The following is a 27,829-nucleotide window of genomic DNA, read 5'->3' as shown; positions in this document are numbered from 1 at the left end:
GATATTTAGTTCTATTTTTCACAAAAAATTTAGAGACTTAATAGTAGATATCCAAGTATTTCAAAGCTATTTTTCCAATATTTTGCTTTTAAAAAGGTCACTTTATCTTAAATGTATATAAGGTGGTTATTTTTTAAATAAATTAATAGTTAAGTTTTTGGAAACTATAATAAACAAATGAAGGTGAATTGTAACTATTAATGAAAAATATATATATTTAATAAAGTGAAAACTAGGAATTGTTATATTTGAATAGTTAAGGCAATTGTATGTTCAATGTAGGCACATACCAGAACACCTATTTTACTTTGTTCATTAAGCATTGTTAAGTAGTTGATTAATTAATGTTTAGAAAATATTTAATATTATTGGAAAAAATGGTTAACCATAAAAATTCCATCATCTGGAATTAATAATTATTTGCTAGTACTTTCATACTGATTGTCGGGTATACTCAATACAAAAGTGTAAAAGGATACACACTATTTTTTATACGTTAATGAAAATTATCTTAAAAATAATCGGTCTTACGGAAAAAAGAAGTATCTTTTATTGTCATACAACATTTACTACTGTGAAAAGATGATTAAAAATTCCTTTACAATTTTTTTCATCAAACTTCTACAAAAAATTTTTTTTATCCTTCGGAAAAATTGAAACTTTTCGTACCAATATGACAGAATGTCTTACATAGGAAGAAAGCTAGTTGGCTTAATCTATTTATATTTACTGTATAATAGATTATGTAGGGAATAAATAAAATTGGAATACCGTACAATAATTAATAAATAATAATGAGTGATTTTATAAATAAAAGAAAGAATAAAAAATGCTTCTATTATTTTTATTTTAATTATGACCCATGTAAAAGATTGATGATTGAGTCTATGTACGTCTCTATAAAGTGCTAACAGTAAATCATATTTTCAACACAGTGAAACAGCTTAAAAAAGTGACAAAATAAGTAATTGTGTCTTAAAAACGCTAGCACTTTGGCTTTATGTTTTGTAATAAATAAAATCGAATATTAGATTTTTTTAATGGAGATATAATAACTTATTGTTAGTATTAAAATCATATAGATAGTAATTGAACGAATTATGAAAATATAGTTTAACAGCTATTAATAAATCATGTTACAAATTAAAAAATAAAAAATAAAATTTGTTATCGATTTATTAAGGTATAATCAAATAGTTATAATTGTATATAATTCTACATTAGGTACTGTTATGATACATAACTTTCTGGTGATTCAAAATAATATGAATTTCTAACTATGTACAAACACAGTGCAAAGTATATGCTATAATTAATGTTTTTTTATATTACAATACGGAAACCTATTTTTTTTTTTTGTAAATTTTGGTTTCCATTTTTCACATACAAACATACAAATTTTTCGTTTACATACACGACTTATTACATTTTCAACAGTTATATTCTATTTTTAATTAGTCTTTCTGCAGCAAAAAAATTAGTCATATCAATTCATTGTGAAAGTGTTCACACAGCTCAATGTACATGTAGTTTAATTTTTTTTCAGATATTTTTTTTTCTCTGTAGTAAAAACTAATATTATACAACTTTGGAGGAATGTTATGATGGTTTAGCACCAACTTTACTAGGTAAATCAATTAGTCAAACTGCAATGGCACTTTACAATTTCGTATGTGTATATAATATATATAATATAATATAATATACATATATATATATATATATTTTATAAATATACATATAGTTCATATACAAATTATATATATATATATATATATATATATATATATATATATATATATATATATATATCTGTCTGTATTTAATAAAATAGCAACAATAACAGCAGATTTGCCTTCAATTCATCCACTTGCGGCAGTTAGGTGCTGCACATGAGCAAGCTATTTTATGCTGATCATCCTCTATGTCAAATTTGTAGTCATATGCCAGCTGAAAAATACAAATTAAATATTAATTACGATATTAAGGAAAATCAAAAAATAAAAATTTCATTATTATATTTATTATCACAGTTATTAAATTAATATAAAATCTTCTTTTACAGCTCATAAATATATAAAATGATATAAAATAAATAAGAAAAATATATATTCAGTGACATGAATTCATCAGACTTCAAAGTTACATCAAAAGTGGTTTCCTTCATAAAAGATAATTTATAAAAAAATATAAATATTAATATTAATCCATTCCACAAAATTAATTATAAAAATCGTGGCTCTTTATTTTAATATTCACTGTGAATTTAAAAATAATATTGAAAGCAAAACAGTTTTCTTCTTATGAATTAAACTAGAGATTGAGCCACAAATATATGATGAAGTGAACCATTTACTATTTACTCGCAATTTATGGTAATTACTTCAATCTCTTCAACAGTACTAAATTCGAAATTAAACTTGCCTACTTTTGCCATAGGAATAATGAAGGTTTTGATAAAAAAAAAAACTAATAAAACTTTCCAATAATTTTCATTCCAAGTAGCTTAGTGCTCTGATCTCAAACAATCTCTAATCATAAGATTCGATGCCCTTCATCAAGAGGATATATTGATTGTGCTGACATTCTACATTGACTTATCAGTATTTAACCGAGGTTCTGCACTGCCTGATATGCCGCTCTATATAGGAACGCATCCCTTCCCAATAGTTCAAAGCTGTTCACGAACTTGAGAAGAGGATCAGAGCTCTCATGGATGTCACAAGCCAGGCCTATCACTAACCTGTCATGTAGACACTCCAAACTTAGTAGTCTACGCCCTCCCAGATCACGGGGAAAGTATAGGCGTTATTATTGTTATATAATTAGGTGTAAAGTAATTATTATGATGATTATTATTATTAGCATAACAATAAAAAATTTAGAATTCTTATATATGTAGTAAATAATGCATTAGTTAAGGTCATTTCATCTTTTATTATTATACTGTATTACCGATTTTTGCTTTATTTCAGAGAAAAATTGATTAAATGTTTAATATTTTTATGAATATTACAATTAAAAAGAAGAAAAAAACAACTATTTACCTCTTCTCCGCGTGAAATTCTTCTTTTTGCAAAAATAATTATTCTCAGATCTCTTTCAACTTCAACGATTTCAGCAACACAATTAGGATTACACGAGTGGTTGATATATCGTGCCAGTCCACCACATAAAGTTGCATCTACTACTCTTTCTTCATCCAAACGAAACATGTAAATACCTCGATTCTATAAGATAATTTTCAAGAAGTTTAAAAAAGTATTCAACATAAAAATATAAAAATAAAATAAATAAACTGATTAACACCAATATCTAACTTACTCTAGCTTCATATTGTTTTTCTCTCGTTTCGGCTAGTTCAGTTCTAATAATCTCTCCAATATATTCAATAACCATTTGATGTTTCTCCAAATCTCTCGCAGCATAAAGCCCCAAACCTTGAATTTTAGATCTGGCCAAATATACATTATTGCGCCAATCTTGTTTCATCTTTTTATATTGTGAACTTTTAGAATGAACAAATTGTTTAGAATAAGGGCAAGCAACTTCCCCAGCTACGGTAGCAGTTGGGGCAAAAGATGCTCGAGCTGAAGAGCCAGTTCGTTGGGTGTGAGGTTTTTTCCATGGGAGTTGATTTCTTAATCTTGGCTCAGTTCTTGCACTTCCAGATGGATTTATTGCTAAAGGTAATTCCAATAGTGGATTTCTTCCATACTTGTAACGATAATCTGTTAAAGTTTCAACTCCCGGAAGATTTTCAAGCACCCGTACGACTGCTGGTTCTGTTAAACCAAAAAGATCTTCTCCTGATACATAACGTGGAAATAGTTGTACACTTTGTGTTGATCGTCTCATTTCTGCAAGAGATTCAAGAATTCGATTCCAAACAGCTTTAGGTGAGGTATCTCGTAGCTCTATATCTTCCTGAAACGGTTCTTGAACAAGTACTCGAAATTCTGGTCTTCCAGAGACATCATGAATAGAACAAACATATCGACAACGTTTATTAGGTCGTCTCATACTCCAATAGAACCGTACAATTTTGTATCCGACTGGATAGATGTAATTAGGGGTGTGAAAATTAGCCAGTTGGTGTGGCAGAAGCTGACCAACATTCAAGAATATTAAACTACCAACTCTTAAAAGATGATTATGATCTGAATGATGCATTACTGCTGCCACTTGTCTATTTTCATCTCTATTAACATAAACTCGACGATATACTGCCAATGTTGTTAATTCACTATCTTTTTCATTTTTTTGTACATGCTGAGAGCAATACGTACTCTTATTTTTATAGAAAACACAACCATCTTTTACTGCACAACTTAAATGATAAACATTTGTACATCGCATTTTAAAACACTTCACTGTCGCTCCAGGTTTTTCACAAACAATACAATTTAAAACAAGACTATTTTGCAGAGCTGTATCTAAATTCATTAGCGCACCATTCACAGTTTCATAAACATTCTCTGACCAAAGGGCACAATTTAAATGAACCCACTTGTCAACATCGAAATTTAATAAACGAGCAGGCCCATCAGCAGCTCCGTCCCCTTGAATTTGACAAAACATGCACCGTCGACTATCATCAGTTTTCACCGGAGTTACTGTTACTGCCATGCGAAATAGTAAATCAGTAATGTCTTTATCAGATGGTTTTTTGTACTTTGTGGAAGGTTGCATTACTCCAATACTCCAAATTCTATATCGCAGTCCTTTCCATAATTTAGAAGGTGGTCCTACATCAGAAGTATCATTTATAAGTTCTTCAGATAGATGCTTTTTAGGGCGTTTTTCATCTATTCGAATATGCTCCTCTTTGATGTCATGATTTTCTATTTCTTCATTTTCCATTTTTATTTTTAAATCATTACAAATTTCTAGTGACTCTACATTATGATTTTCTAGTTGTAAAATAGACTGTTTTTCTACAACTTTTTTTTCATGGTTTGGTTTCTTTGCAATATTGTGTGTTGGTTTTACTGTAGATTTTTGACAAAGGTGATCAACAACTGCTCCAGCCTATGAAACAATAAAAATAAATCATTTAAAATAATTTTTAAGTAATCATTTTTCTCCACCAATTACTTTCATAAATTTTAATATTTATAGAAATAATCGACAGAGAAAAATTTGATATTTTTTATATCATATTATCATTAAAAATTGTTAATATTTAAAATTAATTAATTAAATTTTAAAAATAAAAAGACACTTTACCTTTCCTTGATAATTAGCAGGTGTTCGATGCATTAATGCAAACTGCATATAACATGCAACAGAACAAAAACATAATTCATCACCAGGTTCAGCTTCCTCTTTGCTTAAAAATGGTAAATCCGAAACTTTTTTCCGAATTAAAGTGTTAAGAATAACAACATCACAGTGCCGGCAGAATTTAGCAGCACCATTGAGGATACTTTGAATATCAATAGGAGCTCCTTCCTTTCCATCTTTTCCTTTAGTTCGATAAAGTCCTAATTTTTGACTTGGTGGTGTAGTCGTTCTCTCAACTATTTGATATCCATTTGGTGGTGAAATATTCAGTATATTAGCTAGATCTCTAAGTACTCCCATGATGTCATCGGCAGCTTGACTATTTAATGTAAGTGTCACTGTAACACTTCCGTTTTCTTTCAAAATAATCGGTGGAGATTTCCCAAGCTTTGCTCCAATGTTTTCTTTGTCTTGTTTTATTGTATCTTTTATAAATTCTGGTTTAAGCCTAATTGGAATAGGTGAAACAAGTGGTAAAATTGGTGAAACTCTTTTTAACCAATCAGAATCTTCATCTGATTCTTCATCAATTAGTCGTAACCCAGGAAAATTATAAACAAAATCAGGAATAACGCATTCAGGTGATGATGAACTAATTATTGTATCAGGGGTATCAACATCACGAGTTAATAAATTTTCCTTCTTTTCTATTGAATCATCTAGTTTTAATGGCGGAAATTCTTGATCATAAAAACCTCGCTGAGTTGAAACTGGCTGTTCTGGTGGAGACGGCTCAAGATCACCAAAAGGTCGAGTGTTATAATGATCGCATACTCCAGGACATTTTGCATTACCATAAATACCAACGAGATCTCCAGTTCTTGGATTATAATCTTTTTGACTTCCAATTTTTGATAAATCACCAGATCCATATATCGGACATATTCCAAAATTACGCCCCAATAATGGTTCTAATATTGTCATTTGTGGTAATTGGCGTAATTGAATCATAAGATTATCAATAAAAGTGTCATAATCTTCATCTAATTTTGAAACTTTCCTAGAACGTTTTTTTTGTGGTGGTGTTGAAACATCTTTTCCTTGACTTTGTCGACGTTTTTGTTGATATTGGCGCCTCTTTAATTTTTTAAGATCTAGAAATATATATATATATATATATATATATATATATACATATTTTTGATATAAATATTATTTTAATCATTTCATAAAATTTCATCAAAAAAATTAATATTTACTTTTGTCAGATATTTATAAAATCAATGATTTTTCTTTAATATTTGATAATTTATTTTATAATTATTAGCTTCTATTAAATATACCAGTTTTAATTAGCATATTAACGCAATCTTATATGTATCTTTTTAAAATTTGTCCAAAGTAGTATCAATAAACAATGCGTAATGTTAAAAATATTTGGAAACTTACCCGTTTTATCATCGATTGATCCATCGGTGAATTCTTCTTTGGCAGTAAAAAAGTCTTTGGTATCAGTGAGCTGAGTATGCATACTGCCGGATAAAACTTCATCGAGGATTTCTTTTTTAACTTCCACTAAAGGCACTGTATGTTGTGTAATTGTACCTTGTTGATGGTGCGGATGAGGACCAAGAGAATGGACCATCGCTGGAGGCACTGAAGGTTGGATTGAAGTGTCTGATATTTGTTGTTGTTGTACTGTTAATTTAGGTTGTGATTGTTGCCGTTGCACTTGAATAGACGGAGAAGATTTTTGTACAGAAAGCTGTGTTAAAGTTTCAGACATTGGTGTCTGAGATGGCATCGTAATAATTGGCATAGATGATTGAGAAGATGGTGGGATGTTACCAGATACTTGTGATATACTCATTTTTGGTGTTACCGTCGTCGTGATAGGTTGATTTAAAGTAGAATCAGTTCTTGTTAATATTGATGATGTTGTGGTTGTTACACAAACTGGAGTAGAGCATTGAATAGAAGTAGATTGAGAATCATTTGTTGATGTCTTGACTTGTAATGATGCCTGAGTTGAAACTGTATCTTGATGTATTAATGTTGGTTCTTCATTTTTTGATATTGCAGTCATCATTTGATTTACTGTTGAAATAGTAGTTGATTGGTTTGATTGAATCATTGACGTAATAAGCTGATGAGATTGAGTAGTTGTTTTAACAGCTACCGAATCAATAGATCTTTGGTTAACAGTTGATTGAGATATTGTCGTAATAGGTTGCGATATAGAAGTTTTAATTTTTTGTGGTTCTTCCTTTAATGGAGGACTTGTCGAATTGATGGGTGCAGCTAATGATACAAATGAAGTTTCTCTGGTCAACACTTGTTTTGGAGTTGTCAGTTTTATCATGGATGTTTTATTAAGCAATGGTGGAAGTAAATTAGAAGAAGTAGGAGGTAATGGACGTGCTAATTGAACTTCTAAAGAAGATACTGCTGGTAAGTTGGTTGTTGGAGATGTGCTAGAAGCTACTGTGGTAGTCGCACATGCAGTATTTTGTAAAAGCTGTTTTAAAAGAACGTTTTGAGAATCTTCCATTCGATGATTTATTGTTTTTGATCCTTCTACTTCTACTTTGACTGTTGGTGTTGCCACTTTAGCTTCTTCTCCTTCTTTTGTTGAAGAATCTATATGACTTTCTGATTCTTTTGTTTTATTATCAATTGGTAGAGCTGATGTTTTATATTGCATTTGACCTGATGTCAATTGTGAATGTAAAAGAGTTGAAGTCTGAGATAATGTTGATTGCAAAATCGATGTTGTAACATTGATGGTGTTTGTTGTCATATTTACTAAAGGTGGAGGAACAGTTTTTACACATTGTATAGATGGTGAAACAGTATTTAAAGCTGCATTAACAACAATTTTTGAAGCCATGGTTGAAGGTGTGGAGCTTACTTGGATAATTGTTTGAAGATTTTGTGTTCTTTGAATCGAAGCTGATGGTACAACTGAGCTCAATAAATTACTTGTTTGAGTTAACATTGTATTTGATCGAGGTCCTGCTATTGAAGATTTAGCAGAAGTTGTTCCAGATAACATTGCATTCAACATTGCGTTTGAAGTAATTGAAATTCCTGAATTAGTTGTAGATCTTGTTATTGGTGTAACTGGTAAAGTCACCATAGATTGTGTTTGAACTGCATTTGTAACTATTCGTGAAAATTGTTCTGGTTGTATAGTTTTTCCAGATGACGAAGTGATGTTTGCTGCATCTTTTAATTGAAGAGCAAATGTAACGTTTGTTCCTGAATCTACAGATGATTTAATGTTGCTCAGCGTGGTTGATGCAGTTTCAGCGGTAGATTGAAATTTGAAACCTAAATTTGATGGTGAGCTATTAAGAGAATTAGAAGTAGAAGAAGTGACTGTCGTTATAATATTTCCCATTTGACTTGCAGATGTTGCTGATGAAACCATAGTAACTATTGCAGTTTGTGTTGTAGTATAGCTTTGAGAATGATTGGTTTGAAGAGAAGATAAAAGAGTTCGAAGCTGATGAGAAACATTAGCAACATTTGATGTCAGTTCAGTGGGCTTTGATAATGGCGATAAATGTGGAACTGATGTAGTATTCTTCTGTAAATGAGATACAGTACTTACAGCAACAGTAACCGATGGAGCTGTTTGAACATCTACTGTTTGTGTTGGTGAGCTTCTTTTTATTTGATTTACTGATGAACTCTCTGATACTGGTGTAATTGCTCTTGTACTTTTTAATATTTTTTCTTTTTCTGTGACAATTTTTTCATGTCCCTTTTCTTGATGCGTTTGCTCTAGATCCATCAATGAATCTTGAAGAATATTTAATGGTAAAGTGTCTAAAGGTGCTGGTACGTGATATATTAAACTAGACTTTCTGTTTCTATCTTCATCTAGACTATGTGTATTTGCCATTTCTTTTGATTCTATAATATTTTGAAGCATATCAAGAAGTTCATCGGATGATTCATCATTAACATTTCTCGTATTTTCAGAAAACATTTTGGTACCTCGAAGTGTTGATTTAGATGGTGATGGTATTAAATCCACTGATGATTGTTTTATTGGTTCAGTTTCAAATGGATCATGTTGACATTTGTTTTCAACTGAAAATGCTTTTTTTCGTTCATTTATTACCACTGGTTCAGTATCATTTTCTAAAATATTGACTAAAGACATTTCATCAGATACCGGTGACATTCGTTTAAAAGATGAAAGATCTGATTTATTATCACACTTTTTTTCACAATTGATTATATTTTCAGCTGGATAATGAATTGCTTCTAACATACTTTCAAGTTCATCAGTTGTATTCAATGAATCAGTGTCTTTTTCTTTATTGGATTGACTTTCTTTAATCACTTCTTCATTCGGAGCCACACAGCTATCAGATATGATATTTAATTGAATAACATTTTTTTTCCCACCCACTAATTTTGTTTCTTCTTTTTCATTTGGATGTTCCTTACTATTACAGGTTTGCTTTTCCAACCCATTTTTATTATTTACATTAGCATCAAATACCAAATGTTGTGAAGAGAGATTAGGTACTGATACCTTTGGTTGTAATAATGTTACTGAAGTTGGTTTTACAGTGATTGCGAGTTTTGTTAAGTTAACTAATGAATCTGTTGTTTGAACAGACACAGGTAGAAGAGTTACATTATCGTTCGATATGTTACAAAGTTGCTCCATGTCTTTGAGTGCTATTTTTTCCAATACATGTTCCTGAATTTTAGAGTTTGGTAAATCATTTTTTAATGTTGAATTTTCCTCAAAGGTGTCGTTTGAATTAATTTTTTGTAATTTCATATTAACTCCCATTACAGTTTGACTGAGTTTTGCTGCAATTTTTGCATCTGCTACAATGCTCGCCATTGAAGTTGGCATTATTGTCTGTTGTTTTTTAGTATCACTTGAAGACGGTAATGTTTTTGATGACATTACAAGAGATTTTTCACTTTCAGATTCAGTAACCCTTTCTTGTGTTGCAATATTATTCTCTGTTGCAGTAGATGTTACAAGATTTTTACGTCCTGTTAAATTATTAGATTCAATTATTTTAGTGTCCACGTCTATTAAGTCCATATTCATCATAGAATGTGATGTTTCTGATGCTGGAGAATTCTTTTTTTCCGAAACTTCTGTTCCTCTAGATTCACTCATTTCTACAGAGTATGAAGAAAAAGTTTTAGATAAAACATCATCATTTCCATTTTCAGATTTATCTGTTTCATCTTCGCCGCAAGATTCTTTTGATAAATTATCATCGGGAGATTTAGTACTAGGATCAATAATTACTACTTCAGATGCTCCAACAAGAGCCATAAGATCTTGACCGGATGAATGATCCATGAAAGGTGAATTGTCTGGGGAAGGATCTACATTCATTTCTTCCCTTTCTGGAGATTCAGGTGTTACAAGTCTTTTTCCACTATGTAATGATCGTACTATTCCTAGATGTAAACTTTTCTTATTTTCGTTATGACTTGAAAGAAGATCATCATCACTAAGTGTTGGGTCGTCAACATGAGGTTGTTCAATTTCAAGTATTTGAACTAAATCATGACTTTGATTGCTATTATTAACAAGGGCATTACTAAGAGAGTCATTACTATCTACTGAAAGATCTACTACCATATCAGGTTCAAAGAGAACATACTCTTCCTGAATATCAGAATCAAGAGCTCCTAGTGCGACATCAACTAGTGATGATTCAGCGAATCCTTCAATCACAGTAATATCATCATTATCTCTCTGTGCAGTTGAACTTAATGTCACCTCTTCATTAACAATGGTTTTGTCATCATCATAATCTGTAGTGTCAGGAATTGTTTCTAACTTTTCAGGACTTTCCAATGACAAAGTAATAGATGATGATTTGTCAATAGGTAAATCATTATTCGCAGGAACATTCATTTTAGATTCAATAGTTGTTGGAGGTGTTTGAGGTGGTGTATGTGAATCATCATCAAAGTCATTGTAATCAGAAGATACTAAGCTGTTTATTTTTGATTGTGATATTCCTGGTTTTCGATGAACAATGTTTGAAGTGTTTGGTTTATCTGTTGGCATTATATTAGATGTATTTGTTGTCGAAATTCGAGGTTCAGCTGAATTTCCTTTGCTTGATTCTGGTTTAGTTGACCACATTGGCGAACCACCTCTTAAACCAGGTTTAAAATAACCATATCTTCCAAATTGTGCAAAAAGAGGAATTGGATTAGTAGGATTGTGTGGATTTCCACCACCTAAATTTTGATTATGATCATTACATTGATTTGGTTGCTCTTGCGACATTGTTTGTGATAGTTGTTGTTGTTCTGACTGCTGAATTTCTTGTATTAATTGTGATTCTTGTTGTTGTTGTTGTTGTTGTTGATCAACCATAAGTCCTGAATTTTGATTAGTGTTAAGACCATATGAGGTATGAAGAGTTCGAGGAGTACCAGGATTTTCTGTACTCTGTGGCCGATCTGGCATAGCTGGACTATTTCCACTTGATTGTCTTCTTTGTATTTGTAATGGAGATCCAGTTATCATTGGACTCCTCGGCATCGAAGTAGGCGTTTGAGACGGTGGTGGATGATGATTATTAGATTGATGCTGGAGCATCGGAGATGTTGACGGCCGAGTTAGTGGACTTGGCGGCTGGTATTGACTCATCATCGGTGAAGGTGATTGAGGAGGAAGAACTCGAGTACCCATAGGACTTGGAGGTTGAGAATTTTGACTTAATTGTTGAGGAAGCATAGGTGAGTTTAATGTTTGTTGTATTATAGGACTACGAGGCATAGGAGAGCTTGAACGTTGTCCATAATTTTGTTGCATTTGTTGAAGTTGTGAACTAGGTGAGCTAATAGGCTGAGAGACCATTGGGGAATTAGGTGGTTTTTGCATAATTTGTTGTTGATCTTGCTGCTGTTGATCTGATTGTTGTTGTTGTTGTTGTTGTTGTTGTTGTTGTTGTTGTTGTTGTTGTTGTTGTTGCTGCTGTTGTTGTTGTTGCTGTAATTGAATAAATTGAACTCTTTGTTGTTGCATTAATTGATGCCTTTGTTGTGCTATTTGAATTGTACGTTGATGTATTAAATTTTGATTTTCTGAATTATTTCCACTAACTTCATGCTGCTGTTGAATCATTTGTTGCCTTTGAAGCATTTGTTGATGTTGTTGAGTCATCATTGGTTGTTGAGCTGATTGAGGACTACCAATAGGCGATCTTTGGCCATATATTATTCCTCCTTGTATCTGTAAACGTGGTCGTTGACCAATATCACCAATATTTGTTGGTCGTACAAATCTCTGATGTATATTTTGCATTCTAACTCCTTGTTCTCCGATTAATTGTTGTGGTGTACGAGCTTCTGAAGGAAATGGACTGGGACTCGTTGCAGGTCTTCCACTAATTACTGTCCGATGCTGGGGAGATGTCATTCGAGGTGTTGCTGGCCCACAAATACTTGAAGAAGGTATTGCACCAGGACTAAATGGGCTTTCTTCACCTTGAGAATGTGGAGTACCAATTCTTGGAGAAGTTTGCATACTATGCGGAGAGATGGAACCTATGTTATTGGTAGATTGTTGAGAGCCTGGACTATGATGTAATACTGACGAATTAGGGCTTTGTTGTATTATTGAAGTAGCTGGCGAATGTGGAATCATGTTGGAAACATTTCCAGGTACAGGACTATGAGAAACTAGAGCAGCAGGGCTATGCATGGGAGATGAATGTTGTGATGGTGACATTAATGAAGAACAAGATTCGTTTGATTGCATTTGAACTTGTCTTTGCTGTTGTTTGCTATGATATTCTTGTATCAACATACCATGTTGACGTGTTTGTTTTCTACTAGCATCTAACTGTTTTTGTAAAATAGCTTGTTCACTAGAAATTCTTTGAAGTTCTGCTGCATCATTTTCAGTTAATTCATTTCCAGATTTTCGAAGTTGTCTCTGTTTACTATTTAATGATTTCCGAACTTTCCTCAACTTTTGAACTTCAGTTTCATAATATTTTTGTTGCTGCGAAAGTATCTGATGTTGATGGTTTAACCATTGTTCGTATTGTAATTGTGTCTGACGATCTTGTTCTGTTGAGATAATTTCTGGTGGAGCAGGTGGAGCCGGAAGTGGAGAAATATTGAATGAAGATATTCGCGCTATAATAAAAAGTTTACAATTTTTAATCAATTTAATTATTAATTAAAATAATTAGTACTTGAAAGATGAACCAAACTTACCTGTAGGTCTAATTGTTGAATTAATACTTGAAGCATTAGGAATACCTTGAGGCGGTGAACCTAGAGCATTTGAAGCAAGAACATCTGCACATAATCTTCCATATCCATACTCATTTTCGTTCAAAAGTGTTCCTGAAGTAGTAGTTGTAATAGTAACTTGTTGCTGTGGATGCCGTTGTTGTTGTTGTTGTTGTTGTTGTTGTTGTTGTTGTTGTTGTTGTTGTTGTTGTTGTTGCTGTTGTTGTTGTTGTTGTTGTTGTCGTTGATCCTGTTCTTGCTCTTTTTGTTGATCTTGATCTGGTTGTGGTTGTTCCGGTTCTTGTTTTTGTTTTGATTGTTGAGACTGTGTTTGTTGTTTTTGAATTTGTGGCTGAGTTTGTTGTTGTTGTTTTTCTTGTTCACGCTTCTCTTGTTCTAACAGATCCTCCAGTAATAACGGTTGCTCCTGTGAACATGGCTGCTGGCAGTTAAATTCAATTTAAACTCAAAAACTATTCATTAAAAAGATTTTTTTATGTTTAATTAATTGACCAGGGAGCACCGAAAATTATCATGCAATTACACATCTTGCTGCAGCCAATATTAACGCTTCGAATAACATTGAAACATTAAAACGTTAAAAATATTTATTTAATAATTTAAATTAATAACTAATTGTTTTTGAATTTGATTATGTGTGTTGATGAAATAATGAAATCGTTTTTATTTATATAAAATATATAATATAAATATATAAATATATTTTATATTTATTTAAAATAATGAAATTATCTTTGATAGACAGAATAGGAAGTTTTCTAGTTTTTAAATGCCCCAAGCCTTGCTCACCTGGAGAAGTAGGGGTCTTCGTAGAGAGTGTTGAGTAATTGCTGGTGCACCCATGTGAACAATGGGAGTCATTGGAGAACTCGAAACAGACGTTTGATGCCCGATATGTACCGAGGGTCGCGGCATACCCCGCCCACCTGGACACAGCCCCATCTAGACATGCACCAACACCAATGCATTGCAAACACTCAGGCCAAAACATTGTTATATCAGCCATTACTTTTTAAATAAAAATTCACTCGTCTACTGTTTACTTTACTAATATTTATTTTTATCGTTAAAATTTTCATATTTTGCAACGATGATTATTTGTGGAGAATAAAATTAACTACTTGATTAGCTAATTCAACTGATTAATGTTTAGAGAAACATGCCCGCTTCCACGTCTGTTAATGTATTTATATTTCCTCAAAAATGTTTTATCAATCTTGATGAAGAATTAAACTTCGTATAGCGATAACTTACAACTCTGAAGATTTTAATTTATTCTCTGTTAATACATAAAATACACTAGTTTTGAATTTGTTCTTAAATAGTTAATCACGGATAAACTTGAAAAATTCAAATTTGACTTAAGCAATTTGTCGATGTTCATATTCGACTTAAATTATGTTGAACATACATTATTTGTACTGTTAGACTAACAGCTGATACATTTGAAATAAATTGAGACGAAAAGTTAAAAAGCAATGCATCAATTTTAGATATATGTAAGTTTATTGATACTAACCTGTACTGGACCCGGATAAGGCGGCGGTGGTCCTGGATAGGGTGGAGGTGGTGGCGGCGGTGGTGCTAATGGCATTCGAGGTCCTATCATTGGACCTATAGATACAACTTTTCCTGTTACACTTTGGACTCCAGTTAATCGCATGCCTAATCTTTGGTGTTGTACTGCAATAATTAAAATACTTTCCTATTTTGAGTACTGTTTAATAGAAAGCTTTAGACTTAATTATATGCCATTCAATTTTCCCAAGTTATAATTTTTTATGATTCCTAATTATGTCTTATGTAAATAAATGCTTTGATCAAATAAATTTTAAAAAGCCATATAAATTACTTACACTGCATATGTGGTGGTGGGATGCGTTTTACTTGATTTGGAAATGTAGATGGATAGCTAACAGTAACGCTATTTGTTGAAGTAACAACACCAACAGCACCATCTGGAGAAAGTAATCTAGTTCCTGGGAGTATAGGTCTACCCAAGGCTACAGCATGTTGAACCTGTTGATGCATTTGCTGTTGAACAACAGCTGCTTGTGAATAATTCTGTGCTATTAATGTTTCAGGTGTTTGTTGAGAAACTGACGTTTGAGAAGTAGCAGTGATCGATGGCAATTGAGAAGCTAATGTTACAGAGACTACTATAGGAGCTTCATTAGATAATGTAACTGCAGAAGCGTTCGACGCTCCAATAGCATTTGGATGAGTAGTAGTTAAAACATTAGATTTTTGTTCGTCTTCATCTTTTGATTCTTTTTTCTGTTTCTCATCCTTAGTTTCTTCATCTACTTGTTCCAAATCCATATCTAAAATATTCGTTTTTTCACCACCAGTAATACTATGTAACTCAGGATCTGCATATTCCAAGATATTAAAATCGCCACCCATTGCTGCTGTAGAAATCATAAATTGAAAATGATGTAAAAAATTTAATGGTGTTAAGATTAAAGCATAAAAAAATAAAACTTAAATTTTTAAAAAATTATTAAAATACATAAACGTACCAAGAAGTTCATCATCATCATCAGTAGTTAATTCTCCTAGTATTGCACTGACACCCTCGACCTCTACCATAGGAGTACCTTCTTGTTCTAGCTTTTCTAATTCAGCTGTAACATTATCTGGAATTTCTGAAGACTCTGTTGCCGATGGATTTTCATTGATAGTTGATGTTGAAATTGATAATTTCGGCATTGACTGAGCATTGCTTATCTTCACGTTTTGATTTACGCTTTGATTAATTCGCACTAATCGTCCTATATTTTGATTATGCCCTTGATTTGAATCGGGAAATCTGTGAGCTTGCTGAGGCGGTTGTGATTGTTGCTGTGGTTGTGAAGACTGTTGTTGTTGTTGCTGAGTTTGTGACTGTTGAATCATGTCATATTGTTCAGTTACAGAATTCCTGGGAACAACCATTCTTTGTTGTTGATGTTGAGGCTGATTTTGTATATGATGAGAAATTGTGTTAGTTGTTGGTCTTTGCAAAAGCATTCTCGTTCTAGAGTCAACACCTTGTAATCGGGTATCTACAATGCCTAAAAATGTATTTTTTCATCATAATTAAGTTTTAAATTATTTTATAAAGTATGAAAACGAAAAAAAAAAATTTACCAGCTGAGTTTCGAATAAATACATTCAATTGAATAGGCATTCTTGGTCTAATTCCAGGTGGGAGTGGATGTCGAAATGTTCCTTCTACAGGATTATTCATTGATTGAGTATGTTGAGGAATTTGAACATGATTATTGTCAAACTGTTGTTGAGTAGTTTCATTATTAGTTTGATTGTCTGTCCAAGATCCTGATGTACTTTCAATTTTTTTATTGAATTGTTGTCTCTGGAGTAAATCTCGAAGTTGAAGATTTAGTTCTGGTTGTTGATTGAATACTTCTATTGGTGATTGAATATCTTGCCGAGATTCTTGTCTGGGCGATGGATAGTTAATTGGTGTTGAAGGTGTAGGAGGTTGACTGTTGTAAGGATCTGGAGTACGACATGGAGCATAAACATGGGTGGAAGATCGAGGTGTAGGAGGATTAAAAATAGGACGTGGAGTACCTGGTGTTTGAGGAAATGTATCATTTCTGGGTGAAGTTTCATATGTAGTTGTATTTGATATTATTGAACGTGGTGTTGGAGGATTTTGGGCAAAACTAGACGTCATTTCAGAGTTGTCGAATCGTTGAAAATGTTCAGAAGTATGCGAGGATGCTGGCGATTGTGGAACATCATGTGGCGATTGTGGTGCTTGTGGTGAAAATGGCGATAAAGGTTGAGCAAAAGTATTTGGTACATTTTGTCGAACAGCAGCATTTATAGGACGTGCAACTGTTGTACAAGGTTGATTTATTAGTCGCGGACTTTGAGGAGCATTACTACGAATTGATTTTATTGGTGGAGTAGCAAATGCATTTCGAGATCCTGAGGATGGCGATGTAATAGATCCAATTGAACTCGTATCCTAAGGAAAATTTATTTAATTAATCATTTAAAGTTATACTAAAAATAGTTCATGTATTACCTGTGATGTTGAAACTTGAAGTTGAGTTGTTAATCCAGCATTTGCATCAACATTTAATTGAGAAGAGTTTTCGTCACTTATTTGTCGATGAGCTCTAACCATAGCTAAATAAAAAATGAAACAAATGTTTAAAAAATTATATTTTAAAAGAAAGGTTATATTAAATGGTTGAAGTAATAACATGAATTATTTAAATTGGATTTTCAAGTAGTGTTCTTATAATATTACCATGAACACGTTGTTCGTGAATAACTTGTTGCTGTAGTTGAGCCTGTTGTTGCCTTAGTGCTTGTAATTGTTTCCATTGACGTTCTTGTTCAGCTTCTCTGCTAGTCCGGTCACGATTAACTAATCGTTCTTGCTCCTAAAAGTGTATTAAAAATTATTTAGATATTTTTATTTAGTCTGAGATCATTACATTCATATTCATCTATCGACAACATCAATCATTTATAGAATAAATTTTATAACTTCAATCATTAGAATTAGATGTGGTTGAAAAACTTATTGAACTAAATTTATTTTAAAAAATGGATAATAAAATACTCCACATAGTAATGAATATTGTATAAATAAAATATTAAAGTTATAAAATTTAGATACGAGACCAAAGAAACAACACGGTTTTCATAATATTTAATGATCAACAGAAATCGACTTATTTTATTAATGAGGCATAGTATGCAATCAGCCAACATTATACATCAAAATATAACATTCGCAAATGAAAAAGAAAATTAAAAGAAGTTGTAAAATTTATTAACCAGTTTGATTATTTACTGTAAAACTTTAAAAAAAATCTTGATTTTTGTGCAGAGATACGGTAGAAAATATCCAGCCACCATTCAGAACCAGAGAAACACCCAAAACATGTTTTTTAGATACCAATTTTACATCAAAATATTGATACTATATCCTTACTACTGTGAATTTTTTAAAAATAAACGTGCAAAATAGAATAACTAGATTAACAAATGGATACTATTCAAAAGATGAAAGGATTTTAAAAATTTTAACAAACTAAAAATTAAAATTTTATAAAATATTTTTAATTTTTTTAAGACCAAGTCTATTGAATTAAAAAAATGTAAAATTCTTTTAAAAAGAATTAATTTAGCATTCGAAATTATGAGTTTTTTTTTACATCTTTTGAATTTAATTATCCATCCATTGGTATGTTTAACCTGAATAGTATTGTTATGGAAAATTTATTCATCTGTTGATTGAATAGCATATAATCTGATTAGAAATATAAATTTTTGTTGTTTTTGATGAGAAACAGACTAAATTATTTTAAACTGAAGATAGTAAGTAAAGCATCTATTAGAATAATAAATGCGCCATTTTTTATCTACTCAATGTATTAAAGTATCAAGACTATAAAATTCAGTAGCACCATAACCGAACTAAAATGAAATAATAATAATAATAATAATAATAATAATAATAATAATAATAATAATAATAAAATAGATGTTATTAGTTGATAGTTGGAGATATTGATTGGAAATAAAGGAAAAGAATTGGATTTCGTTTAGGATAATCTGGAAGATATAGTTAATAATGGAAAAATACGTACATTTTCTATGAATTTAGGATAAAAAATTGTACATTATATAATGGAGGAAATATCTAATATAGCATATTTGCCGATTAATATGAAGTTTTTTTGTTGAACTCATAATAAGAGTATTGAAAAAATCAAAATTTTTCAAAAATAAAACTATTTAATAATATCGTGGTTTAGATAATAAAAAGTTGAAATAATAATTCGAAGCGAAAAAATAGGGTAATATCTATGAGATAACATTTATCAAACAAAGGTTGGATATTACTAAAAGAATATAAGAATAAATTTTGATCTAAATATTGAATATTACAAGTAAAATATAAAAAAAATAAAAATTGATAGATTGGTATTGGTATATAAATGTATATATACTTTTACAATGCAAGACACTAGAGGCACATTATAGGTGGCTCACCATAACCGGGGTCTGTACAGGTACAGTGTGAATAATTGCAGTGGGTGGCGGATCGTAGTGCTCCTGGCTGAGGGAAGGGAGGGTGCGCATAATTTCAGATGGGGTGAGCACTCTAATCTGATGATCTACCGAGGATAATTGGCGTACAGTGCCGGCCACCACGAGAGCGCTACTGGTGGCAGCAAGGGACGCCTGAGGAAGTACATTTGGGCTGTTTACGATAGCACTGGTACTAATCGTAATATAAGTAGATGCAGAACGTTGCTCGGGTGCTGATGACTGCTGCTGCCCTTCCCCGATGCCCGTATTGCAGAAAGAGGTGGTTGATGTTGTGCAAATAGCCGTGGTGGCTGGCAACTGTGTTAATTTAGACCCAACAACACCATTAAGTTCTTGGTGTACAAGATTATTAACACAGTTTATTGAATTCACGGAACTAGGGCGAGAAGAGGATGAACTGGTAGAGGTTGGGGAAAGACTTGGAGAGGTTGATGTTAGCTGCTTCAGCGGTCCCGAAACCGCACACACCTCCTCTAGATGACTACCAACCCCAGGAGTAATCGATCCTGAAGTTGTTGATGAAGCAGCTGCTGCAACTATGATCCCGGTCCCGGTTACACTTGATGGAACACTTCCTGTCATTTTCTGTTGAGATTTATCACCAGCCATCGATGTCGAAAGTCCTATCGGCTTTTGACCTGCGTTTCCTGTTGCTACTACCGAAGATACTTGAGCTGATGGCATTGTTGTGACAGGTTTGGTAATGATGGTAGGTGCGCTTGCTGTGGTGACTGGGGTCGTGCTTGGTAAATCCTTGGATATCTGTAGGTTTAATGGGTGTCACACGTTCACGCACTTGAAAATTCTAATTTATTTTTAGTTACTCTATCTCTGACTCTTGCTTTTTACAGATAACAAGGTTCCAAGTTAGATACTTTGAGGAAAGGTTAACAACGTTGACAATGTTCAATTAAATTAATGAATTACGTCTAGTAGTTCAACCATTATTAATAGAGCCACACAAAAATATTTATGTTTGATATTTTTTATCTTTTTTATGTAAAAAGTTCAATAATTGTTACAGTCATTTTTATGTTTAGTAAATATATTTATCTTTTTTATGCTTCAATTGTGTCAAGATTTACTGTAACAGAGTATTCACGATATATTCAAAATATCAAACATGTTGTTAAATGTGTATGTAAAGATTTATGGATTAATAAGAAAAAATCTTATTTGCACTTGAAAATATATTATTATTTAAATGTCAACTTTGATAAATCTTGAGTCGACTCACCTGTTGAGTTTTTTTCATTCGAATAGCAGCCCTATTGTCCCTCGCTTGTGTCAAATATGGTGCTCTTGCTTCGTTGGGTAGTGCCCGCCATTTTTTCAAAATTTGTTTGCATCTTTCCGACCATGCTATATTAATACGTAAATCTTTTTTTACTATCATCATCTTAATAAAATAACAATTTTAAAATTAATCATCAATTAATATTTACCAGGATAATCTATTTTCCATTCCGGATGGTTTATATTTGCATAGAGAACAGAGGATATTGTTGCCCCAGTTCCAAGAGCTTCATCTGCTTCCATTTTCAAGTTACTACGTTGATTATATGAAATTGTAGCTCCAGCTGTACTCGCTGTAACATCTTCATCAGGATTTACCCATGGACTGGGTGGTTCAGAAAATGCAGGACTAAATTGTGGACTACTGTAATTTATTTTTTATTAATTAAATTATATTATCACATTTTAAATATATTTTTAAAAATAATTTTGATAATAATAACTTACTTGCTATATTCTGAATGATACGGAGATGGTGGTGGAAAACTCATTGGTGAATTCAAGTTTGATTGACCGACAGTAGATATTGCTCCAGGAACTTGAGGTCTTACAAGAGGTATACCTAGCGATATGTAATAGTCAAAATTAATATTAAATATTAAAATAGATTTATTTCTATTCAAAGAAAAAAAAAAACAATAATTACCAGGATGAGGTGAAGGCGACACTAAAGAAGTTGTTGAAGACGGAGTGTGAGATGGTTGACTTTGTACTGGAAAAACAGATGACTCTTGAGACTCTTGTGATTCATCAGTTAAAACACCTTTAAATATTTCTTCTACATCCTTGCTATCCATGTTGGGTAAACCAGTATCCCTAACCATAGATTCTAAGTTGAAATGTGGACTGAGAATATCTGTTAATTCATCTCTACTTTGACCAGGTGTATCATCAAGTTCTTCTAAAACTTCACTAGCTTTAGCAAGATCTTCGTCAGGTTCATTCATAATTGTATTAACTAATTCATTATCAAGTAAATCAGATGAAATAGGTAAAATATCCCCCAGAGCTTCAGTATCACTTGCATCGTCATCTATAATCTCTTCTCTTTTGACATGTGCATTATTTGGTAACTTTTGCTCTTCTTTATTTGACTTTGTTTTAACCTGTTCAATAGCTTTCAGCTCTTCTTGAGATAACTGAATGGTGGTAGTACTACCGAAATTATTTTTTTCATTATCACTATCACTACTACTTTTCAAATCTTTATCCTTAGTTATGTCCATAAGATCCTTACCAAAAAATGCTTCCTGCATATAAAGAGGAAAACACTCAGAGAGTTTTGTCTTTGGTTTTCTCCTCTGTACTTTTTTTCGTGGTTTATCATCATTTAACATTGATGAGACACCATCAATACCTCTTTCTGATTCACCCTCTTCATCTTTTTCCTTTCTAGTTCCTCTCAATCTAACAACAAACCCACCAATTCCTAATTTTTGTAAATTTCGTTGTCGTTTACGTCTTAAAACAGTAACTCCATTTTCTGTAGTGTAAATACTGAATCCCTCAGGGGGCGGTTGATCACCACGTGGTGTCCAAACCATACCTTCTTTTAGTACTTCACCAGGTTCATCTTTAACATCCATCAAATCTGATTTACCACCATTTTCTTCTAATGAATTATCTAGACTTCCTCCTGCTACAACTGACTCAATAGTCGCCATAATATCAGCATCTTTATCAATAATAGGCAAAAGTTTTCTTCGCTTTTTTCGAGTTTGTTGTTGTTCAAAAGTTAATGATTTAATATGATGCATCCCTGCTTCAGATAAATAAACTCCATCAACAAGATAATGTTGTGGAGTAGGCTTATAAAGTTCTGGACTACGTGTACTTGGTGGTGGTGATTTTGAATATTTGTGTGTTTGTTGTTTTGTTAAACTAGAAATAAAATGAGGTGGTGGAACATCTCTAGGACGACATAAAATACAATTATAACCTTCTTCCGCACATTTTTCTGCTTCTGCTTCAGTTTTAATGTGATCACACGCACAATGAAGCCACCTTTCACATTGTACACATTGAATTATCAAATCCCCTTCATTATAAAGTTCTTGGCAAGATGCACAGGCAGTATGAGAAGCACAAGGTCCACACTGGGTATAATTTTTTTGCCAACTACTATTAAATCCTGGATCATTAGAACCACAAACTTGACATACTGCACACCATTTACATTTCCAAGTACCATGAGGAACATAATCAAGGGGTGGATCCATGCAATAAATATGATAACTTATATCGCAATCATCGCATAGTATTAAACGACCTTCATCATTACGTTCTCCACAACCTTCACAAACTGTACAATCTAAACAACGCCATCCTCGTTGGAGAATTACTTTTGTTACTTTAACATTAGCACAATATGGATGATAACACTGTCCACATTGGGCACAAGCTATTAAACAACCTTCGGCATCAGTACCAATCGCTCCACACATAACACAAATATCTTGAGTTAAAACAAATTTATCCTTTGCCGAACATAAAACTAATCTATTTTCTACACCTGGCTCATCCTCTTTTGAAAAAGAGTCAGACATAGGTCTTTGTAAACCTACACCAGGTACACCAAATATTCCTCTCATTTTAGCTTTTGGCCCACGCTTTCGGCCAAATTCATTCATTTTTTGTCTTTTTTGATATCCAACTTTTCCAACACCTTTTGGTCGACCAATTATACCCGGCAATCCTAACCTTTTTTTGGCTATTTTTGATGCACAAAATGGTTTTCCCTTACCGAGTCCTATAGAATACAGAGTTTCATCTTGATAATCAAACTCTGAAGAATCTCCATCGCCATATAAACTTTCTTGAGAGCCTATGAAACTAGAGTCTCCAGTATAGTCATCAACATTATCTTTACGTTTTGCTATTGCAAGATTTTTACAATATAAACAAATGTATTCATAATCAGGCTTAGTATCTTTTCGATGCTGATACGTTGTCGGATCAGCTTCGGGATCACATGTGCCATGAACAAATTTTTTGCACGAATTACACTGTACCATTTCACGATAAGCTGCTGCACGATATGCTTTTCTACAAAGTGGACATGAAAAGCCTTTATTTCTCTGCTGGTAACATGAATCACAAACTGTGTAATTAGCGTGCCAACGTGATGAAAGCCCTGCACCTGGTGTACGTGAACCACAATCTGTACAAGCACGGCAACATTTGCACTTCCAAGTATGTTTTGGAGCAGTAGTAACGACGGGACGTAAACAACTAGGATGATATGCTTTATGACACTGCTCACACACCATCACTTTTGACAATTCTTCTTGTTGACGGCAAACTTGACAAACTCGACAAGCCAAACATTGCCAGCCTGCTCGAACACTAGGAATCATTGTCAAATTTATACAGTTACCATGATAGTGTGTTCCACAGACTGAACACATCACTAAATTAGATAAATCCCCCATACTATAACACTGCATACATGTGATATCACTGTTTAACAAAAGTGGTACTTGTCCGAGATGTTGACCACAAAATAAAGACAATGTTTTGATATCTTGAAAACAACTAGAGGCTGCTGCACAAGGTAAATGAAAATAACGATTGCACGATCCCACTTTACAAGGGATTCCAGCTCCATAATGAGAACAATAAGCACAACGGCGGGAAGATGCTTGCACTATCGCTGGACTTATATTTTCAGTGATTAATACTTGGCTATTACTTGACCAAATAGCACAAGATTGATGAACAAAATAATGCCCAGACGCCTCAAACAGAATCCCTAATTCTGGTTCTTCAGAGAATCCAACAATTGTCAACTCTTCAATAGGTTCTGAAAAATTTGTTAGACTAGAATTTCTGAACTTTGCCAAACTTTTTTGTCTACGACAAGTAACTGCACCACCGCTTGCTGCACCGCGTGGGCTCTTATCACCAAAAGAAGATACATCTAAGAGATCAGGTGTTTCATCACGATTGGCTTTTTTCTCAGGTGTAAATCCTTCAGGATACATTAGTCTAACTAGTTCACCTTGACCTAACTGACTTCTTTCTCCTAAATTGCAGAATGCACATACTTTTCCAGGCCTAATTTCAAAATAAAACAATATTGTGAATAAATTAATTGATTTTGTTCATTTTATACATTTAATCATTAGACATTTTTTTTATTAAACATAACTCGTACCATTGTTCTGGAGGTTCCTCTGGTGCTGGCATTGATTTATCTGCTCCTGACAATTCACCATCAATACTTGGATCATCTGTAAGTCTAAGGGGACTTGGCGACTCAGAATGGGTATCATCATCTTTACTTTTCGTTCGTCGTAACATTCCTCTTGCATATCCCGATCTAAAAACATTTTATAGTTAAAATAATTATTGCTTTATTTTCACGGACAATTTTTATTTTCATTGTGAACTTAATGATAAAAATATAATTTTCTGCCTAGAGTCGAATTCACATAATATAAATAATCGTTTCTTTTTATTTTATAACATTTTCTAACACAATATTTTTGTTCAAAAGAAATAAAAAATTAATGATAAATTAATAAATAGTTTACAACACTTATATAATATGTTAAAAAAAATTTTATTATGACATTGATTTTAATATATATATTTTTTTATTAAATAAATATAATTATTTTTTAACTTTAATTTTAAAACGGGTATCAAGTTTAAAATAATAAGTATAAATTACCCTTTTCCTCTTGTTGATCCTCTACTAAAGTATCTTCGTGAATTTCCACCACGGATTGATCCAGGAGGTCTTTCTTTTCGTGGCCTTCCCGGTCCTCTTCTGATATTTAATGGTTTGCCGCCAGGGAACGGAAATTTTGGATATTGTAAAGGGTCATGAAAAACTTCTTCAGTGCCTACTGTAGAAAATAAACTTGTTAATGTAAATTTAATAATAGCATGTAATTGAAATTTTAATGAATTTTTTTGAATAAAAACCATTGCCAGGCGTAGATGGAACACCTAAAAGTTGTTCCAAATTTGCCGGTGAGACGGAAATCCCTGAAGTCTCTTCATCATCATCTTCCCCATCGGATGCTTCATCGAGCTCCATTTCCTCCTCACCGTCGAGACGTTCTTCATCATCCATGGCAGTCCGCTATGGACTCTATGAAATTCTAAATAACAAAATGCATTTGTAAAAATGAACATTTTAATTATGAGTTTAAACCATTTTTAAACTAACTACAATTATACACTTTTACAACATATCAAATTATCTATTCATAAAATGCCTTTTTTTGCATTAAATAACAATAATATTTATATTTCATTTTTATGAAGTAAAACATGCTAGGCGATATCAAAACTTGAAATCGCCCTAAACTAATGAAATAATGCAACAAATGCAAATAATGAATGTGTATTGTCGAATAGAACGTATTCACAGTAGAGCACTTAATTGTTTTTGTATCCCCTCTCTTCTCATTAAAAAAGGTAAATTGAGAAGTTATTGTTTATTAATATAAATATGAAGTTTTTTTGAAATGTAGTGAATTTAAAAAATATCATGGATAATTTCGTATATAATATTGAAACAAAGTAAATGTTTTCAACAAACGTGGATGGTAACCGCGATGAAGAAAGTATTCAATGAACAATCGTAAGCAGGATGGCGTGCCGCGCGGTCTGTTCTGGCCTACTCTGGGGTAGAAGACATGAGCACACACATACACATACACAGAGAAAACCACCGACGTCGACACTTTTTTGCGGTAACTATCATCGTCAACTATAATATTACAATATAATATAAACAAAATATACAGAAGACTATAAATTAATTGAATTAACGTAAATATCTGATAAAATGATTCCGGAGCTGTGTAAAATTTTTCGGACTCGACAGAAACGCCATTGCTATGTCAGGGTTTGTAGGCTATAAACACACGTCCCTACGTTTTAGCACTTATAACTATACAGAGAGATTTAGCTATTGTTATTACTGTATATTCAACGGTTAGAAAGTCATCAATACATACCTGATAATTAATGTGCTTCCGATAGCGATTTCATCGCACTTTCATACTCTAATTTTCCGGGCGCCATGGTGAATTTTGCACAGTCAAATTGAGTAAACATCTTGCACGTAACGGAACAAAATGTCATAAAGTAACTATTTCAACGGAAGAGGCCGCGATAAGCGAAGCACTCAGATCCCGGAGTTTTCAGATGGCGCTTCATACTTGATAAAATTCAAGGTAAACCTTCGAATACACGGTGTTTATAGAAATGCAAGTGGTTTAATTTTATTTTAATAGTTCAGTTTTCATCAAAATTGAATCGATTAGTATTACTGACTTACAGAATATAGTCCAGTCAAATGAGGGAAATGGGATAATTTTGGTTTGCTGCGGCCAAATTAATGATTTATAGATGACTGGATCGGAAATTTCGCGAGAAACACAATGGTGTAGGTTAAAATTGTTTGGCACGCATGGAACATTTAACCAAATATTTATACCTGTATAACTTTTAACAGGTGCAAAATAATAAAAAACTTTGCATAGATGAAATGTTCCATTTTTAATTCTGCACATTTTGAGCCCAAAATCGGGCTGATCGGTGCATTTGAACCAATATGGGAATGATTTAAATAATTCATTGTTTATAAAAATAATGAAAAAATTAATAAAAAAAAAAAATTTTTCTCTAAAAATGAAATTTAATATCTCATTTTTCGAAATAAATCGCCAAAAAGTAATATTTCTAACATTAAGTATTTTTTATTAATTTTCTTAGACGCGACTGAAGCTTTTGTCAATAGTGAAGCTTCAGTCGCGAATAACTTTTTATCTATCATAGATATGAAAAAAAGTGTTCAATACTTTTTTATTAAAATTCAATTCTGAACAACTTTTATTTAAAACATTTTTTCATATCTATCATAGAAATCGAGAAATTCGCGAGGGGGAGCGGTTTTTCGCGATTTACTCCCCCCCTATGCGTG

General features: G+C 32.5%; 2 protein-coding genes across 14 annotated transcripts in view; both read right to left on the bottom strand.

Moving 5' to 3' along the window:
* The window catches only part of LOC118064016 (uncharacterized), a 122,891-nt gene that overhangs the window by 65,822 nt on the left and 29,240 nt on the right, over window positions 1-27,829 (bottom strand). The gene's annotated exons all lie outside the window — the stretch shown is intronic.
* LOC118064004 (histone-lysine N-methyltransferase 2C-like) lies at window positions 110-26,992 on the bottom strand. 13 transcript variants are annotated; one of them, XM_035078320.1, is made up of 22 exons: window positions 26,862-26,992; window positions 25,819-25,997; window positions 25,562-25,739; window positions 25,043-25,207; window positions 21,533-24,942; window positions 21,334-21,448; window positions 21,036-21,250; window positions 20,828-20,952; window positions 19,531-20,352; window positions 17,774-17,909; window positions 17,546-17,649; window positions 16,636-17,485; window positions 16,026-16,559; window positions 15,360-15,914; window positions 15,023-15,186; window positions 14,293-14,445; window positions 13,465-13,924; window positions 6,676-13,383; window positions 5,230-6,380; window positions 3,325-5,031; window positions 3,048-3,230; window positions 110-1,950 (listed from the first exon to the last, which is right to left on the bottom strand). In XM_035078320.1, exons 2-22 carry the CDS (start codon window positions 25,967-25,969, stop codon window positions 1,858-1,860), a joined length of 17,979 nt encoding a protein of 5,992 aa, XP_034934211.1. In that variant the 5' UTR covers window positions 25,970-25,997; window positions 26,862-26,992; the 3' UTR covers window positions 110-1,857. The 13 variants fall into 13 exon arrangements, with proteins under 13 accessions (XP_034934211.1, XP_034934212.1, XP_034934214.1 ...); XM_035078321.1 differs by having other exon boundaries at window positions 13,465-13,921; XM_035078323.1 differs by having other exon boundaries at window positions 13,465-13,909.

This window comes from Chelonus insularis, unplaced genomic scaffold (genome assembly GCF_013357705.1).
Source record: "Chelonus insularis isolate UGA/USDA-ARS -01 unplaced genomic scaffold, ASM1335770v1 contig_151_pilon, whole genome shotgun sequence".
In the NCBI taxonomy this organism is placed as follows: Eukaryota; Metazoa; Arthropoda; class Insecta; order Hymenoptera; family Braconidae; genus Chelonus; species Chelonus insularis.
Note: the sequence above shows the minus strand (reverse complement) of the source record. Positions and strands in the feature narration are given on the sequence as shown.